This window comes from Lagopus muta, chromosome W, assembly GCF_023343835.1.
Source record: "Lagopus muta isolate bLagMut1 chromosome W, bLagMut1 primary, whole genome shotgun sequence".
Taxonomy (NCBI): domain Eukaryota; kingdom Metazoa; phylum Chordata; class Aves; order Galliformes; family Phasianidae; genus Lagopus; species Lagopus muta.
The window spans coordinates 339,876-358,506 of record NC_064471.1 but is presented as its reverse complement, the minus strand read 5'-3'; the positions used below and the strand labels follow the sequence as shown (position 1 = coordinate 358,506).

At 45.5% G+C, this 18,631-nt stretch overlaps 1 protein-coding gene across 1 annotated transcript; it reads left to right on the top strand.

Moving 5' to 3' along the window:
• The first annotated feature begins 15,033 nt into the window (after nt 1-15,033).
• Nucleotides 15,034-18,413, top strand: LOC125686448 (uncharacterized protein C18orf25 homolog). The gene is made up of 2 exons (XM_048930431.1): nt 15,034-15,112; nt 17,562-18,413. The coding sequence occupies exons 1-2, from the start codon at nt 15,092-15,094 to the stop codon at nt 18,297-18,299; spliced, it is 759 nt and encodes a 252-aa protein (XP_048786388.1). The 5' UTR covers nt 15,034-15,091; the 3' UTR covers nt 18,300-18,413.
• Nucleotides 18,414-18,631: the final 218 nt, after the last annotated feature.

Genomic DNA, 18,631 nt, shown 5'->3' with positions numbered 1-18,631 from the left:
ACAAAGGATTTCACAATCCTTGCTCGGGACTTGAACAAGTCCATCTGTGTCCCCAGCAAGCTTTGAGACACAGAAGTTAACAGTATAGTCTCTTACACCCCAGTCACTCCAGAAATATGGATTGATTCTATCCCTTCATGACTCGAGGGCATCAGAGTGCACTGTGCACCAGTGTCCACCAGGGCCTTATATTTCAGTGGTTCTGATGTGCCAGGCCATCGAATCCACACAGTCCAATATACTCTATTATTCCTTCCCCCCCTGACTGAGGGCAGGGCCCCTCTATTCATTACCTGTGGTAACTGGAGCAACTGTACTGGTGGTTGATCTGCTTTGTAATTCTCTCAACCGTGCTTGTAGTAGAGGAGTAGGTTCACGGTGCCACTTCCTCATGTCTTCTCCATGGTCACGTAGGTAATCCCATAAGACAATTAGCGGTGTATTATCCCTTACTTGAGCTGGAGAGCGTCTGCCTCTAACAGCTGAGATTTTTGATGGCGCACGTTAGAAGGAAGGTTCATCGTCTTTAGTTAGGTGGGCTCGCATAAATTTCATCATGTCCTTCATCTCCTTCATTAGACTCTTGATTATCCTGTGTCTCGCTCCAATTTATAGGAGGGAGAGGAGGTTCTTTTATTATCTATATACCTGGCGTGAGATTAAGAAGCAACGGTTCAAATGTTGGACCGACCAGTTTATTACAAATCTTAATTAGGGAAATGGGGAAGGGGAGGACGGACACTATTATGAATTAGTGTAATGGGGAAGGGAAGGAGGGCGATAGAAAAGATAGAAAAGAAGAAGCAAGGAGTCTTTACAGGCAGAAAGAGGGACATAGTCACCACCATGGATCCAGCGAGGTTCGTAGTTCAGTCTTTGATCTTCAGTAGTGGTGGGTCGTCAGGCATTGTTGTTCTGTTGACAACGACGACGAGGACGGACGACGAACAACCATGGTGATGATGGCCCCTTTTCAATAGTTTCAGAGTGGTCGAGTCAGCTGTCATTGGAGTGACAGCTCAAATCCAAAGTATTTGAGTCAGCTGTCTTTGGAGTGGCAGCTTCTGGCTCTGGGATCTCAGCAGGAACTCCTTTGTTCCCATCTTCCGGGCCTTGCCAGCAGATAAGAGGGAGCAGGGATGCCCATCTGCATCCTGTTTCTCACAGAACATGATGGTATCATTCCCCAATTTTCCCACACCTAGCTGGAGCTGTTTTGTCACAGGCCAGATCTTCCGCCAGTAAACACTCCTGAGCACTCTCTTCCAGTCTTCTACAGAGCAAGCAGCTCTGGAGGAAGGGGCTTTCAAATGTTCCCAAAGCAATATCGATTGTCACACGGTTAGCACCCATTAGTTGCCTCCTCAACAAATCACTCAGAGTCTTATCACAAGAAATACCTCAGGAAGCAAGCTCTGAGCCAAAAAACAAAGAAGGATTCTCACACCACCCCGTGGCTCAAAGACTGCATGAAATGAAGCACAAGTGACCTTCCATGGTGGTGAGGAAAAGAAAAGGGAGAAAATAGAAAGACAACAAAGAAGCAGGAGGGAAGGAGGAGGGGGAGAAGGGGGAGGTAATCGTTACACGATTACTACAAAAGATTTCTTGGGCTTGGTTACAAATGTTGCCCTGATCTGTTGGACTTGTCCATCATCAGTTGAAGTGATTACAAAGTACATGGAAGATACAACACGTTGTATCAGTTGAATAAAACATGGAATCATACAAGGTACAAACATAAGAGTTTTGCAACAACACACAGTAGAGAAAATAGGATACGTTTGACCCATGGGCCACCTGGAAGCCAGGAAAAGAAATCAAAGTTTGGGCCTTTCCAGGTTTGGACAGGAACATGGGCTATTTTTTGTATACCCTGGGTAATTTGTTTAACCACTTCAACATTATCATCAATCTCTTGACAACAATTATAGTCATTCAGTTTGCCATAGACACCACTCGGTGATACCTCAGGAGTGGTGACACCAATGTTACACGATGAATATAAGGTAGAAAGTGAAAAGAGCACATTTGGCAATGACGATACGTTTAACAATAACCAATAATAATAAATAAATAAGTTAAACAAACAGAGGTAGTTGTGTCAGCTGCTTTCCCCACCCCGGAACTCCCAGTGTAAGCCAGGATCCAGATGGGAATTCTTCAGTAGAGGTTGTGGTGTTTATGAATAGCCATACAATATTACACTTCAGTTAATTTACTAAAAGCATATCTAGTCTAATTTGACAATATGTGGACTTGACATGTAATGTTTTCTAAGATGATTTAGTGTCTCGAGAACTTTACACGTGAGCATTTCCAAAGCAACTCAAATGCTGAGAGATATAAATATTAGTTTGGCAAATTCAAGTATTGTTACAGTCCACAGAACTTTTCACAGGACAGTGTGTGCAGGATACCCCCACAGTACAAACCATCAAAGAGGGGTAATCCCAGAAACATACACATCTCTTATTAAAACTTAGGCACTTTCCAACAACCATGTTTTGGATGGAACTCCTGGACTGGTGTGACACTGAGAAGCATCAGTGCAAAAGGCTTTCTGATAGATTTCTTTTGTGACCACATCTAACAGATATTAGATGGGTCCCTTGATTCATTTCCCAGTTTGTTAGGAATTTGGAAACACTGTGGAGGAGTTACATGCAAATCATAATCAGTTTGGTAAAAAGGGGTGAAAGAAGGGGTCAAAAGAAATGGTATCACTGTGCAGGGAGTACCAGTAAGCCAGGATGACCTGTAAAAACCCTGAACCCAGTTGTGAAGTTTAACAGATCCAAGGACTGATACCAATCACCACCCATACCCACAACAACACAAAACATAACACTACTGCAACCAAAGTATGTAATCAAGAGGTACATTCAGTATTCTAGCATGATCAAATCTTCAGTATTTATGTCACAAAGCACAAATAGTTAAAATCAGCTATTAACCTTTTTGTGTTCTGTCAAGGTCCCACGGGGATCTTCTGTAAAATAAAACAAGACACCGACTTGCCCTTTTTGGGCTTTGTTAATATGGTTTAAAAATGAGGGAACAATCCAGCAAATATTGATCTCATATTCCTTTTTCGGGGTGTCTTTAGCCTTCCAAAGATATTTGTTAAGGGATCCTGTTAAGGTTAGGGAAACTGGCCTCAGGTTAGGTGAGTCAATGGACACAGTCTGGCCAGGGAGGTAAGAGTGTTTCCCTGGCTTATCAGCCACTGGATCGTGACTCACAGGGATAACTGGCAAGAGTGGTGAGGCCTTCGGCAGAAGGTGTTAAATCTATGATCTTGTTTCCCTTTGTTGTGAGCTTTCTCATGCATCCACCCTTCACCGCCCCCACCCCGCTCACTTGGGAGGGGAGAAGACATCAGTTTTCCAATGGCTTGGATAGCCGTTCAGGTTCCCTGGGAGAGACCCTAGGACCTGGGTTTTTGCTTTCCTCAAGATTCTGGAGCTTTTGTTCTGGCCACCAGTTAACTAATTTCTCTAAGCTGACAGTGGGTAATCCATTCATCAGATCTCGTGGAACACCCTTTTGCCAGCCCAGTATCCAGAGACAATTATATTTATGATCAATATTTCTCCTACCTTTTTTTACAGACAGTGAGACCCTTCCAGTCCCACTGAGCTTTGAGCTAGGAGGCCTGGGGGCAAGGCTGACTGCTGCAAGTCTTACTTCCCTTGGCTCAAATTTAATGGAGGAAGAAACCACTGGCCCATATTTCCTTCCATAGTTAATTAACTCTTGGGCAACCTAATCTATCCTCACATCCATACTTTGTTTCCTGACTGCATATGGTTAGGGGTTACAGTTCCTTCTAACACTGCCCAGGTTCTCTCTCTCTGAGACATAGCCTCTATTTTTCCTTGCAGTTGTATACCTATAGGTTTTAACAACTCTGGAAGCCCCCTAATTAGAGGGGTCATTCTTTCAGGATCGACAGGCATCATCATAGGTGATTCATGGTACAGCTGCAGCTTTCTGTCATACATCATTTGGAGACAAGCAGCCTTTCGAACACTTTCTACTAATTGATCAGTTGTTCCAGTAATGGCAAGAGGGTCTCCCCCTTCTAAAGGGTTGAGACCACCTGCCCAATAGGCAGCCCTCTGTGTTAAGGACCAGGGAGCACGATTGTTACTGGTAGTTAAAAATACTCTTGGTCCCCAATAACCTTCTGCTTCCTTTTCTGTTAACCGAATCTGGTCGCCACCAGTGAGACTCACCCTCCATACATATTCTGTCTCTGATTAGTTTGGAGAGTGGCTGAAATCTTTCTTCCATTTTGCTAGTTCAGTGGCTGAGAAGGGAATTTCCTTAACATTCATTTGAGGATCTAGATCCTCACTGTTATCGAATGTATATTTGGTTTTCATTAAAGTGCACATCTGGGCTGGAGAGGCCTCTAATTTGTCTAACCTCGCATTCATTTCTTTCAATCCTTCTAGAGGACAGATTTTTTCTCGAGGCAAACTATGGGTGACAGTATCGCTGGCATGCTTACACATTAACAGTTCCTTAAAAGCCATTTGCAACAAAGCTGAATTACGTTTCTCTCTTTCTAATTGTTCCTCAAGGTTCAGTGTTTGCGTCTGCAGAATTTTTACTAATTCTTGTATTACTTTAACCGATTCCTGCAGTGCTTGTATAGTTTGGGTTTCTGCTGAATGCTTTTCATCTCGGAACTCCACGGCTGCTTTTGAAGTGGCCCCGAGTACGGCAGAAATAAAGGACTTTCCTTTTCCAGCTCGAGTACGAGCATTCTTTTGCAGGATACTAATGCGGTCCGAAACACTCTGCAAGTTATACCAGTTCTGTCGTGCCCAATCCATACCTGATAAAGAGGGTCGAGCACCATGTTTTTCTAAAAGATCAAATAATACATCTTCACTTTTTATGGTGGCAATGCTGTCGCTCATTTTTTCAATACAATGAAAGACCAACACTAAGGGAGGTGGAGGTGTACGTCTCAAGTGACTCCTTATCTCCCCAGGGAAGCAGACACTTTTCAAATGCAAATGCTCAAAGCACTCTTCCCTTTCTCTGAGGGAAGCACACAAAAAGGTCCAAATTTCACACTTAACTTAAAAGATACTTAAATCACAAAATTCAGAGAGGTCTTCCCGAGGAGGCACACATGTAATCAAAATTAATTCATACGTCCCCAAGAGGTATACACATAAACTGTAAAGTTTCAGAATGCGGAGCAGTCTTCCTGGAGTAGGACTCATGTCTAAGTTTTCAAAAATATCGCTCCATGCAACTCCAGGAGGTACACACAAAGACAGTTTCAGACTATATCTGGAAGGACAACACTCTCACGGTGGGTATCCTGCTTTCGACTACGCCATTAAATAAATGTCTCGCTCCAATTTATAGGAGGGAGAGGAGGTTCTTTTATTATCTATATACCCGGCGTGAGATTAAGAAGCAACGGTTCAAATGTTGGTCCGACCAGTTTATTACAAATCTTAATTAGGGAAATGGGGAAAGGGAGGACGGACACTATTATGATTAGGGTAATGGGGAAGGGAAGGAGGGCGATAGAAAAGATAGGAAAGAAGAAGCAAGGAGTCTTTATAGGCAGCAAGAGGGACATAGTCACCACCATGGATCCAGCGTGGTTCGTAGTTCCGTCTTTGATCCTCAGTAGTGGTGGGTCGTCAGGCATTGTTGTTCTATTGACGACGAAGGACGACGACGACCATGGTGATGATGGCCCCTTTTCAATGGTTTCAAAGTGGTGAAGTCAGCTGTCTTTGGAGTGACAGCTCAAATCCAAAGTGGTCGAGTCAGCTCTCCTTTGAGTGACAGCTCAAACCCAAGGTGGTTGAGTCAGTTCTCCTTGCGGTGGCAGCTTCTGGCTCTGGGATCTCAGCAGGAACCTCCTTTGTTCTTATCTTTCTGGCCTTGCCAGCAGATAAGAGGAAGCAGGGAGGCACCAACTTGTATCTTGCCTTCGCAAGATACAATGGTATCATCCCCCAGCCTCCCATACCAAGGTGGAGCAGTTTGGCCACAGGCCAGATCTTCCGCCAGTGAACACTCCTGAGCACTCTCTTCCAATCTTCTGCAGAGCAAGCAGCTCTGGGGGAAGGGGCTTCCAAATGTTCCCAAAACGATATCGATTGTCACACAGTTAGCACCCATCACTTGCCTCCTTGACAAGTCACTCAGAGTCTTATCACAAGAAAAACCTTAGGAAGCAAGCTTTGAGCCAAAAAACAAAGAAGGATTCTCACATCCTGATCTTCATCAAGCGTCTCTGATACTGCTACAGGTTTGTCACAACTAATCAGTTGAGACACTTGCTTTCGCACTTCATTCAGTTGGTCCGTCATTTGGGAGATAGCGGCAATGGCAGCATGAGTTGGGGGTAGCAATTGTTCATAGTTTTGGAGCGTAACAACTAATTCATAAACTAAGGGCATTCTCTGTTGTTCCTTGTATCAGTCACACACTGACATTAGTGTAGCGGCATATTTGTCCGGTGCTGTTATCACGAGTTTCTTCCATACCTCAGGCATCGTCCTCACTTTTTCAGGGTCATAGTCTTGGAGTGGGTGGTTAGGAACAAAATTAAGGTCATACAACATTTCCACCACGCCTATTTCTCTCAAATACTGGATACCCTATTCAACTGTATCCCATTTTTCCATCACAATCTTCAAGCCATTTTTGAAGGGATACTTTTCCTTCACGGCTATTAACACTCGTCCCCAGAGGCTGGTAGCCTCATCCGAACATTGACTAATTCCTCTAACAATAGCTGGATCTCTTGCAATGGCACCTAGTTGGTGAGCTTGATTACCATCCAGAGACAAGCTATGGGCCCCACTGTCCCAACAGCGAACCAACCAGGAAAGAAGAGTTTCATATTGGCGCCGTGTACACTCCTTTCTTGAACCTTGGATTTCAGTCATCTTTAGAGACCGATGAGTACTAATAGAGACTTCCTCCTCATCACTCTCTTCTGCATGTCTCCTAGTTTTTCCTTTTGCCTTTTGCGATGGTGGTGGTTCTGAGGAGGGCCCCTCGCCTGGATCTTCCTCCACCTCCTCCTCCTGTTCTTCTCTTTTTCGTTCAAGACGCGAAGACACTCGTTTCCATTTCTTGCCCTCCACAGGAGCAACTGGTATTGTTACTGGTGTCTCCTTTAATTGATTAGATTTGACTTGGGGATTTTCCCCTTTGGCTTGAACCTCAGCTCGGAAACTCTCTCTCTCCAGAATGGTATTATATAGGGCACGGTAAGCACAAGCCAAACCCCAGATAAGTTGTACCTCCTTAGATTTATGTAAGCCGCATCGTCCCTGACTCAAATACTGGCTTAGTTTCTCGGGATCCCACAGGTGTTCAAGAGTAAAATCCCATGACACTGCAGGTCCCCATGCTTCTAAGACCTTTCCTAAACCTGTCCATATCCCCTGCCAGTCATCATTCACTGGTTTTGGAGGAGACTCCTTCCTCTTATTATTTATAATTATGAATACAATCAGAGAACTTAATGACATGCACACTAACGTGTATTAATTCAGGATTCAAAAAACGTTTGACAAACCGAGAAGAAAACCCGTAGACTGGTCTGAACATTGTGTTGTTTGTAAAATTAGCTATTCCATTTGGGATGTAGTTGTTTGTGAAATTAGCCATTCCTTCTGGGATGTTGTATGGGAACTGCTGAGTCACGGCCTGAACCTCTGATTAATCACCTGAGGTGAGCCATGAGTCAGCCAGAGGAGCACAGCTTAAGGCAATTCACCTGTGCTGCTGGAAGGGGGGGAGCCAGGCTCCACCCCTCCTGGACCTATTTAAGAGCTGGCTACCAGAGGGGAAGGATTTCTTCTGGAGATCCTCTCTTTTGGTATCTTCTGGTGAGCTCAACCCAAGGGTAAGCTCTTCCACTTATTCTCTTTTGTGATGCTTGTTTGCTTTGCCTTACTCTTTTGATTATATTGCGATTATAACATCTTGATATCTATTGATTATACACAATTATATTGTGATTATAACATCTTGGTTATACACTTGCCGAGCCAGGCAGGCTGAATGTTCTGAAATTAACATCTTGTCTTTCCTGTGGAATTTCTATAAATGGGTCAAGGGGGAGAACAATACTCCTCTAGAGAAAATGATTCCAGGGCAGATCCCAGGATTTGAGGGATCGCCCTATTATGAGTTAGCTGCCATCATTGAAAAATGGGGTCCCTTACGCGTTATGGGCAATCTCTCCCCATATCGCATGGCGGACTTTTTTCAAGGACTTGGCAAGGATGTCTTCACTACCAAAGAAAGGCAATTGGCTGTCTCCATGGTGGCATGGCCACTATTAACCGCTTTAAATCATGCAGAATTAAGAAATATTACTTTAGAAATACAAAATCAGCTTTTGAAAGACCGCATTGAAAAGCTGGAGCATGAACTTGGCGTTTTAACGGGGAAGAAGCCTGTTCTACATCTTCCTGTAAGCCAAATTCGTAATATTTCAATAAATGATGACCAGACTCCTGAATCAACAGATTTCGTTGATCAGGACAACAAGAAATCCAAATCAGATCTTGAATGTCCAATTCTAACTGATCCATTAGAAGTCCGTCCTGTTGTAACCCAAAAAACAAAAAAAGTACAGGACAGACCGGCAGGGGTGCCGCTTGATCAATGGCCCCCTGCCCAGACTCATTTACTTGTTACAGCTCGGCCATACACGGCAACAGAATTAATGGACTTAGTACAACGATTTCGGCAGAAGCCTAGAGAAAGTGTGCCGGCTTGGTTATTGAGATTGTGGGATTCTGGGGCAGAAAGTGTCTTGGTGAATGGCCCAGAAATAGCTAAGTTGGCCTCCATGACCGTCCATCCTGCTCTCAGACAGAGGTTATACGTAGGCAATCAATATCGTGATGAAAACCATTCTATACTAGAATGGTTAATGGCGGCCTGCCGTATGGTATGGCCGAATAAATCAGACATACCGTTACATACAGGACCTTCAAAACTATATCCGTGAACTGGGTGTAAGAGAGGCCATCTATGAAGATACATTTGATGGCCCTGATATGGTTAAATTTTCAGCAGGGATGAGAGATTTAATTTTATTGTAAGCTCCCTCCCATCTGTACGGCACCCTAGTTTCCATATTAAATCCCCTTGTAGCATCAGAAGCCGTAGTCCAGCAGGCTGCCCAGTTAGTTGCCGACTTGGGAGAAACAGAACGCCTGCGGACTAGGCGCAATATTCGGTTTTTGGAGGAAGCAGAGGTCCTGCCGGTAAATAAAGCCAAAATGCCGGCTACTCAAGCTCCTCCATTGGGACCCATAAGGGTATCCCGAAAACAAATGTTTAATGATTTAATTCGGGCTGGGGTCCAATTTGCTAAGATTGACCGCCAGCCCATCCATGTCCTTCTCCAGCTCTGGAGACAACTAAAGGACAATCAAAAATTCCAGAGCTACCCTAAGAAATCAAGGGTAAGAGGTATAGAGAGGGTTCCAACAACAACATGGAACCTAGAAGATTTTATTATTCCAAATAGGAAAAAGAAGCCACCTCAGGTGTCTCGGGCCACAATGCCTGAGCCATCAGAAGCAAAAGAATTGGCCCTAGCACAATTCATGGCGTGACAAGGGATGTTAGTCCCCGTAGAGCCTCCAGACGGGACCGGAGGCCCTATGTAGAATTAACGATTTATTGGTCCCGAAAAAATATTCAGAGAGTGATGGCATTGGTAGACATGGGAGCAGAAACATCAATTATCTATGGAGATCCTGGAAAATTTGATGGCGACAGAGTGATGACTGGTGGTTTTGGGGGACAGACTATTCCTGTCACCCAAACATGGTTAAAATTGGGGGTTGGGCGTCTCCCACCCCGGGAGTACAAGGTGTCTATTGCCCCAGTCCAAGAATACATCCTGGGCATAGACATTCTATGGGGTCTGGCTCTCCAAACAACTGTGGGAGAGTTCATACTTCGACAAAGATGTATCAGTATCCGGGCGGTGCAGGCAATATTAAGAGGCCATGCGAAACATGAGCCTGTTTGCCTGCCGAAACCGTGCCGGATTACTAATGTTAGTCAGTATAGACTCCCGGGTGGGCAAGATGAAATATCGAGAACGGTGCAGGAATTAGAAAAAGTGGGCATTATATGACCTGTACACAGCCTGTATAACTCCCCCATATGGCCAGTGCGAAAGTCGGATGGCACATGGAGGATGACAGTAGATTACAGAGAATTAAATAAGGTCACGCCGCCTATTCATGCAGCCGTACCCAATATTGCCTCCCTAATGGACACACTGAGTAGGGAGATAAGAACCTATCATTGTGTCCTAGATCTAGGAAATGCATTCTTTAGTGTCCCAATTGCTGAGGAGTCGCAAGATCAGTTTGCGTTTATGTGGGGAGGCAGGCAGTGGACCTTTCAGGTCCTGCCACAGGGGTACGTGCATTCACCAACGTATTGTCACAATCTAGTGGCGCGTGTCCTGGCTGCCTGGAGAAAACCTGATGATGTTAACCTATATCATTATATTGATGATCTCCTTTTGACATCAGACTCACTGGAGGCAGTAGGACAGGCAGCAGATTCATTAACCGCCTATTTACAACAGAGGGGATGGGCTATAAATCCCCAAAAGGTGCAAGGTCCAGGCCTGTCCGTAAAATTCCTTGGGGTGGTTTGGTCAGGAAAGACCACAGTGCTACCCAGTGCTGTTATAGATAAGGTTCAGGCATTACCAGTCCCTACAACATCAAAGCAGCTGCAAGAGTTTCTAGGTATTTTGGGTTATTGGCGTTCCTTTATACCTCACCTAGCACAGCTGCTTAGGCCACTACACAGACTCTCAAAAAAGGGGCAGCTATGGGACTGGGGGAAAACCGAACAGGATGCTTTCCAACAAGCAAAACTGGCAGTTAAACAAGCTCAGGCATTGGGTATATTTGATCCTTCCCCTCCCAGCCGAGTTGGACGTTCATGTTACTCAAGACGGCTTTGGTTGGGGCCTGTGGCAACGCCAGAGTTCTGTTTGGACCCCCATTGGTTTCTGGTCTCAGGTTTGGCATGGAGCGTAAGAAAGATACAGTATGATTGAAAAACAGTTATTGGCTGCCTATTCGGCATTACAGGCAGTAGAGCCAATAACTCAAACAGCTGCAGTTATAGTCAAGACCACTCTGCCAATTCAGGGGTGGGTGAAGGATCTGACTCACCTTCCTAAGACAGGGGTGGCCCAAGCACAAACAGTGGCACGATGGGTCGCCTACCTCAGCCTAAGGAGCAGTCTGTCTTCATCCCCCTTGAAAGAAGAACTCCAGAAGATCCTAGGCCCAGTGACGTATCCCAGTGATGCACCAAAAGAAATACTGGTCGCTCCACCAGAGAAGAGTCCCGTTCAGGAGGGAAAATATCCTATCTCTGAAGATGCCTGGTACACAGATGGGTCCAGCAAGGGCAACCCGAGCAAGTGGAGATCAATGGCATACCATCCTTCCACCGAAACAATCTGGTTCGATGAGGGGGATGGTCAGAGCAGCCAATGGGCAGAACTGCGAGCCGTGTGGATGGTTATAACCAAGGAACCTGGTGATGGTATCCTGAACATCTGCACAGATAGTTGGGCTGTGTACCGGGGGCTCTCTCTTTGGATTGCACAGTGGGCCACCCAGGAATGGACTATCCACGCCCGACCGATCTGGGGCAAACACATGTGGTTAGATATATGGAATTCGGTCAAACACAGGACTGTACGTGTCTACCATGTTTCTGGTCATCAGCCCCTACAGTCACCGGGAAACGATGAAGCCAACACATTGGCCCGAGTTCGATGGATTGAGAATTCAGCATCTGAGAACATGGCCCGCTGGTTACATGAGAAGCTACGGCATGCTGGACAAAAGGCAATGTGGGCAGCTGCTAAAGCATGGGGACTGCCCATACAACTATCTGATATCGTCCAGGCATGCCAGGATTGCGACGCTTGCTCCAAGATGAGACCGAGATCGTTGCCCGAAACAACAGCCCATCTTGCTAGGGGATACAATCCTCTCCAGCGATGGCAGGTCGATTACATCGGGCCCCTTCCTTGTTCCGAAGGGGCAATATATGCCCTGACCTGTGTCGACACTGCAAGTGGGCTACTGCAGGCCTATTCAGTACCGAAAGCAAACCAGGCATATACCATTAAGGCACTCACTAAACTGATGTCTGCCTATGGGACACCTAAAATCATCGAGAGCGACCAAGGGACTCATTTTACTGGTGCAACGATACAGCGCTGGGCAGAAGAAAATAACATCGAATGGCGATTCCACTTGCCATATAATCCAACGGGGGCAGGCCTCATCAAACGTTATAATGGTATTCTTAAGGCTGCCCTGAAGACAGACTCCCAGCCCTTGCAGGGGTGAACAAAAAGACTGTATGAAACCCTGCGGGACCTGAATGAAAGACCTCAAGATGGCAGACCCAGTGCCCTGTGAATGTTGCAGACGACATGGGCCACCCCGCTTAGGATCCAAATTACGGGCACTGATCATCAGGTAAGACCCCAGATTGGTAATGAAAATAATCTTCTGCTCCCTGCCCCTGAAAATTTAGAGCCAGGTACCCATAAAATAAAATGGCCCTGGAAGGTGCAGGTAGGACCCAAGTGTTGTGGCCTACTTGCACCTTGGGGGAGACTATTGGAGGTGGGAGGCTCAGTTGTCCCTCCAGTAATAGGTACATGGCCTACTGATATTGTGGTCAACACTCCGATCTTTATTGCTAAAGGGACCCCCATCATGTCCCTATGGCAGATCAGGACACCTCCTTTTGTGCCTGATATCGTTATGCAGCCGCAGATATCCGGCCAAAAGGTGTGGTACAGGCGGCCAGGACGTGCCCCAGTACAAGCGGAAGTGTTGACCCAAGACAGAAATACGGCCTGTATCTTGCCCTGGAGAGCAGACCTTCCCCTCCTGGTACCTGTAAAACATCTGTATTACTCCCCGTGAGTCTGTGAGCCTTCAGGACCACCGGAATGAACAAAATGCCATCAAGCGTTCCAGTGTTGCTGTCAGATCACATACAACAGCCGGTGATGGTCTGGATGGGACTGATGGAACATAGAATGGACCTGCACCTCAGGACCTCATGCCTCCAGGCACATCATCGAGCTCTGGCCCATAGAAGAATATAGACATCCACTAATCATCACTTGTCTTGAACTGTACCAACATACGTCGCGATAAAATTGTATAAGCGTCGCGATATACCGGATCTCTGTATTAGGGAAAGCTTACAATTTTGTTAACCTGATCATTGGTTCATGCCGTGAAGGGGTGGAGTGTATGGGAACTGCTGAGTCATGGCCTGAACCTCTGATTAATCACCTGAGGTGAGCCTTGAGTCAGCCAGAGGAGCACAGGTGAAGGCAATTCACCTGTGCTGCTGGAAGGGGGGGAGCCAGGCTCCACCCCTCCTGGACCTATTTAAGAGCTGGCTACCAGAGGGGAAGGATATCTTCTGGAGATCCTCTCTTTTGGTATCTTCTGGTGAGCTCAACCCAAGGGTAAGCTCTTCCCCTTATTCTCTTTTGTGATCCTTGTTTGCTTTGCCTTACCCTCTTGATTTTGTTGCGATTATCACATCTTGATATCTATTGATTATACACAATTATATTGTGATTATAACATCTTAGTTATACAGCAGGTCAGGGCAAATCTTACCCCCTTGGAGCGAGGAAGGGGCCTGATGTAATCTCCCTGCCATTGCTGGAGAGGATTGTGTTCTCTAGCAAGATGGGCTGTTGTTTCGGGCAACGATCTCAGTTTCGTCTTGGAGCAAGCGTCGCAATCCTGGCCATGTCTTTGCCCCAGATCGGTTGGGCATGGTGTCACGGAGTTGACTAGATCAATCTATGTCTGTGACGAGGTAACAGGCCTTTGCCCTCTCCTCCCACCCCAGTCCCAGAAAAAATGGGAAGGAAGGCACGAAAAGAACAGCGGCAACAATCTACGGAGGAAAACTTAATTTGCTATAATATCAGAATACAAGATAACACAACATATACAATTTAATTGAAATTGAGATGAATAAATCAGACAAGATGAGAGAGAGAGTTCCCGGAACCCAGTCAGACCTGAAAAGATTGGAACGGCTAGGAAAGCACCCTCCAGCACCCACTGCAAGGCAGCAAGAGAGCACCCCCCCCCCCCCCCCCCCCCCCCCCCACCCAGAAGGGCCAGATCCTGTGACTTCTGTAATGTACAGGGGTAGGTACCTGGGATTGGGGCAGTGACACTTTAATGCCCTGTACACTGCATGATGTTTTGATGTGGAATACTGAAACCCAAAAACAGAAAAAACATAGAACCATGACACATGGATAGTCCATTCCTGGGTGGCCCACTGTGCAATCTAAAGAGTGAGCCCCTGGTACACCACCCAACTATCTGTACAGATATTCAGGATACTGTCACCGGGTTCCTTGGGTATAATCATCCACACAGCTCTCAGTTCTGCCTGTTGGCTGCTCTGACCACCACCCTCGTCGAACCAGATTGTTTTGGTGGAAGGATGGTACGCTATTGCTCTCCACTTGCTCAGATTGCCCTTGCTGGACCCATCTGTGTACCAGGCATCTTCAGGGATAGGATATTTTCCCTCCTGAACGGGACTCTTCTCTGGTGGAGCGACCAGTATTTCTTTTGGTGCATCACTGGGATACGTCACTGGGCCTAGGATCTTCTGGAGTTCTTCTTTCAAGGGGGATGAAGACATACTGCTCCTTTGGCTGAGATAGGCGACCCATCGTGCCACTGTTTGTGCTTGGGCCACCCCTGTCTTAGGAAGGTGGGTCAGATCCTTCACCCACCCCTGAATTGGCAGAGTGGTCTTGACTATAACTGCAGCTGTTTGAGTTATTGGCTCTACTGCCTGTAATGCCGAATAGGCAGCCAATAACTGTTTTTCAATCATACTGTATCTTTCTTCTGCTTCATGCTAGACCTGAGACCAGAAACCAATGGGGGTCCGAACATAACTCTGGCGTGTCCACAGGCCCCAACAGAAGCCGTCTTGAGTAACGTGAATGTCCTACCCGGTTTGGAGGGTATGATCAAATATATTCAAATTATGGGGTTTAACTGCCACTTTGCCTGTTAGAAAGTGTCCTGTTCCGTTTTCCCCCCTGTCCCATAGCTGCCCCTTTTTTGTGAGTCTGTGTAGTGGTCTTAGCAGCTGCCCTAGGTGAGGTATAAAGGAACACCAGCAACCCAATATACCTAGAAACTCTTGCCGCTGCTTCGGTGTCATAGGGACCGGGAACACCTGAACCTTACCTATGACAGCACTGGGAAGTACTTTGGTCTTTCCTGACCAAACTACCCCCAGGAATTTTACGGACAGGCCCAGACCTTGCACCTTTTGAGAATTTATAGCCCATCCTCTCTGTTGCAAATAGGCAGTTAATGAATTTGCAGCCTGTCCTACTGTCTCCAGTGAGTCAGATATCAACAGGAAATCATCAATATAATAAATTAACATCATGTTTTTCCCAATTAGCCAGGTCACACGCCACTAGCTCATGACAATATGTTGGTGAATGCACATACCCCTATGGCAGGACATGGAAGGTCCACTGCCTGCCTCCCCGTGTAAATGCAAACTGATCTCCCAGTTCTTCAGCAATTGCCATACTGAAGAACGCATTTGCTAAATCTAGGACACAAACTCCTTACTTAATGTATCCATTAGGGAGACAATATTGGATTGCCCTGTCTGGCCAGGTTGTTACGTGCAAATGCATCTGGGCAGGGGGCCGCTGATAAGGCAGCACCCCTGCCCATCTACCCTGTATTTTCTTTGTTCTCTGAGTTATAGCAGGACAGACCTTTAGCGGAACTGTCACAATCAGAGCTTTGAGATCTTAGATTTTTTATTTTCCTGATCAGCTAAGTCTGTTGTTTCAGGAATCTGGTCATTATCTATTGAAGTGTTGTGAACTTGACCTGTTAGAAGATTCAGAATTGGTTTCTTCCCTGTTAATATACCAAGTTCTTGATCTAACTTTTAGATACTGTCTCTCAAAGGTTGGTTTTGATTTTCTGAAGTATTATTCCTTACTTCAGTGTGATTTATTGCATTTAATAGTAGCCATGCCACTATAGAGGCAACTAGTTGTTATTCTTTCATGCTTAGTATACGTTTGTTAAGTCCCTGAAATTTGTCTGCCATGTGTTTTGTATCATCATGCCTCTCAGTTTTGTATCATCAGCAAACTTGCTGAGGGTGGATTCTATTCTTTCATCCAGGTTACTGATTAAGTTGTTGAACAAGACCAGAGCTAGTACTAACTCCTGGCCAGTTACAGGCCTCCAACTAGACTCTGAACCATACATCACAACCCTCTCTTTGAGCTCTGCCAGTCAGCCAGTTCTCAAGCCACCTCACTGTCTACTCTTCTATGCTTTCTAAGCGTCACCACAAGGATGTGGGAGATGTTAAATGCCTTGCTGAAGTCAAGGTACACAACATCCACTGCTCTCCTTTCATCTAACAAGCTGGTGATGACATCATAGAAGGCTACCAGGTTGGTCAAGCATGATTGCCCCTTGGTGAATCCCTGCTGACTACTCCTGATTACCTTCTTCTCTTCCAGCTGCTTGGAGATGGCATCTAAAACAAGTTGCTCCATCACCTTTCCAGCAACAGAGATGAGGTTGACTGGCTTGTAGTTGCCTGGATCCTCCTTCTAGCACTTTTTGAAGACTGGTGTGACATTGTCTGTCCTCCAGTCTTCAGGCACCTCTCCCATTTTCCAAGATCTTTCCAAGATCATAGAAAGCGATTCAGCAATTATTTCTGCCATCTCCCTCAGCACACATGGGAGCATTCCATTGGGGCCTATGGATTTCTGTGCACTGATTTTGGCTAGATGCTCTCTTCTCAGCATCCCGTTTCCAGAGTACCTACTTCATTCAGTAGCGGACCCACATTTTCCCTAGTCTTTCTTTTACTACTGACACACTTAAAAAAGCCTTTCTTGTTATCCTTGGCCTCCTTTGCCAGATTTAATTCCAAGTGAGCCTTAGCTTTCCTCGTTGTATACCTGCAGGACTTAACATTCCTATATTCTTTCCAAGTGGACAGGCCCTTTTTCCACATTTTATGGAATTTCTTCTCACCTTTGAGTTTATCCATGAGGACCTTGCTTGTCCATGCAGGCCTCCTGCCGCCTTTCCCTGATGTTGTACTCTCAGGGAAGCACCGATCTTGAGCTTGGAATAAGTGGTGTTTAGATGTCGACCAGCTCTCTTAGGTCCCCTTATATTCCAACATTTAATGTGATTCCAATGCTGTCTTTCATATGTGTTTAAAAAAGGAGGAATAGATTGGTGTAACAGAATGAGTTCACTAGGAAAAAGTAAACAGAAAAAAGCAATATGGTACTGAGCCATACTGACCGAAAGCAACAAGTTGATTAGGTAATACAGGTAATAAAGATTTGGACTGAGTGAGTTACTTGGGTAAATTATTCTTACTGTTCTGTTCTTGTGCAGGCTGCTGTATTACTGAAAACCATATCTAGCTTACCCAATCTTTCAGACCATGCGTTCTATACTTTGAGACCAGGAGGACCTTGGTGTTCTGAAATGAAGATGGAGGCAGTCAGAAAATCAGAAGCACTTGTGAATTCAGAAGTTACACCAAAGGCTTCTGAGAAGCAAGAGACAGTTCCTGCTGAAGATGGTCCTGTAGAACTAAAGACACATACTCAGAAAGATGACATGCACAATGCATCAGACTCTGCAGTGCTGTCATTGATGCCTTGCTTACTGATGGAACTGAGACGAGACTCTTCAGAATCTCAGCTAGCATCTACAGAGAGTGATAAGGCAACGGATGGTCAAGTTTATGAGAGTGACTCTTCTAATCCTTGCATGCTTTCTTCTCCCAGTGGGCATTTGGCTGACTCAGACACATTGTCTTCCACAGAAGAGAATGAGCCCCGTCAAGCTGAAGCTGCTGTAGAGGGGGACCCTTCTGGGATCTCCAGGGCTGCAGTTAGGAGGAAATGCAGGCGATCCAGGTCTGAAAGTGAGACTTCAACAATGACCGCCAAGAAAAACCGACAGTCTAGTGATAAGCATAATGATCGAGTTACCAAGGTAAAAGGTCACCGAAGTAAAAAACACAGAGAAAGAATCCGTCTGTTAAGGCAGAAACGAGAGGCAGCTGCTCGCAAGAAGTACAACCTGCTGCAGGACAGCAGTACCAGTGATAGTGACCTGACGTGACTCAAGCACGAATTCATCTGATGATGAAGAGATTTCAGGGAGAAGCAAGACCATCACTGCAGAGATACCAGGTAGAGGATGTTTTTTAAACTGAACTGTAACACATCTGATATCATTTCTCAACTGTCAAGCTAAGTTAGATGAGTGACACTTGAGAAAAAACAGAACTGCAGCTCTGTTTAAATTTGAAGATTGCAGTATATTAACAAGATTTGGGCGAAGGCAAATTTTAAATTTTTTTCTGAGGTTTCAATGCACTTTTGCATACCAACAAATCATAGAAATGGTTAATTGGAGGAAGAACTACCTTTGAGTTCTGGAATTTTAAGATC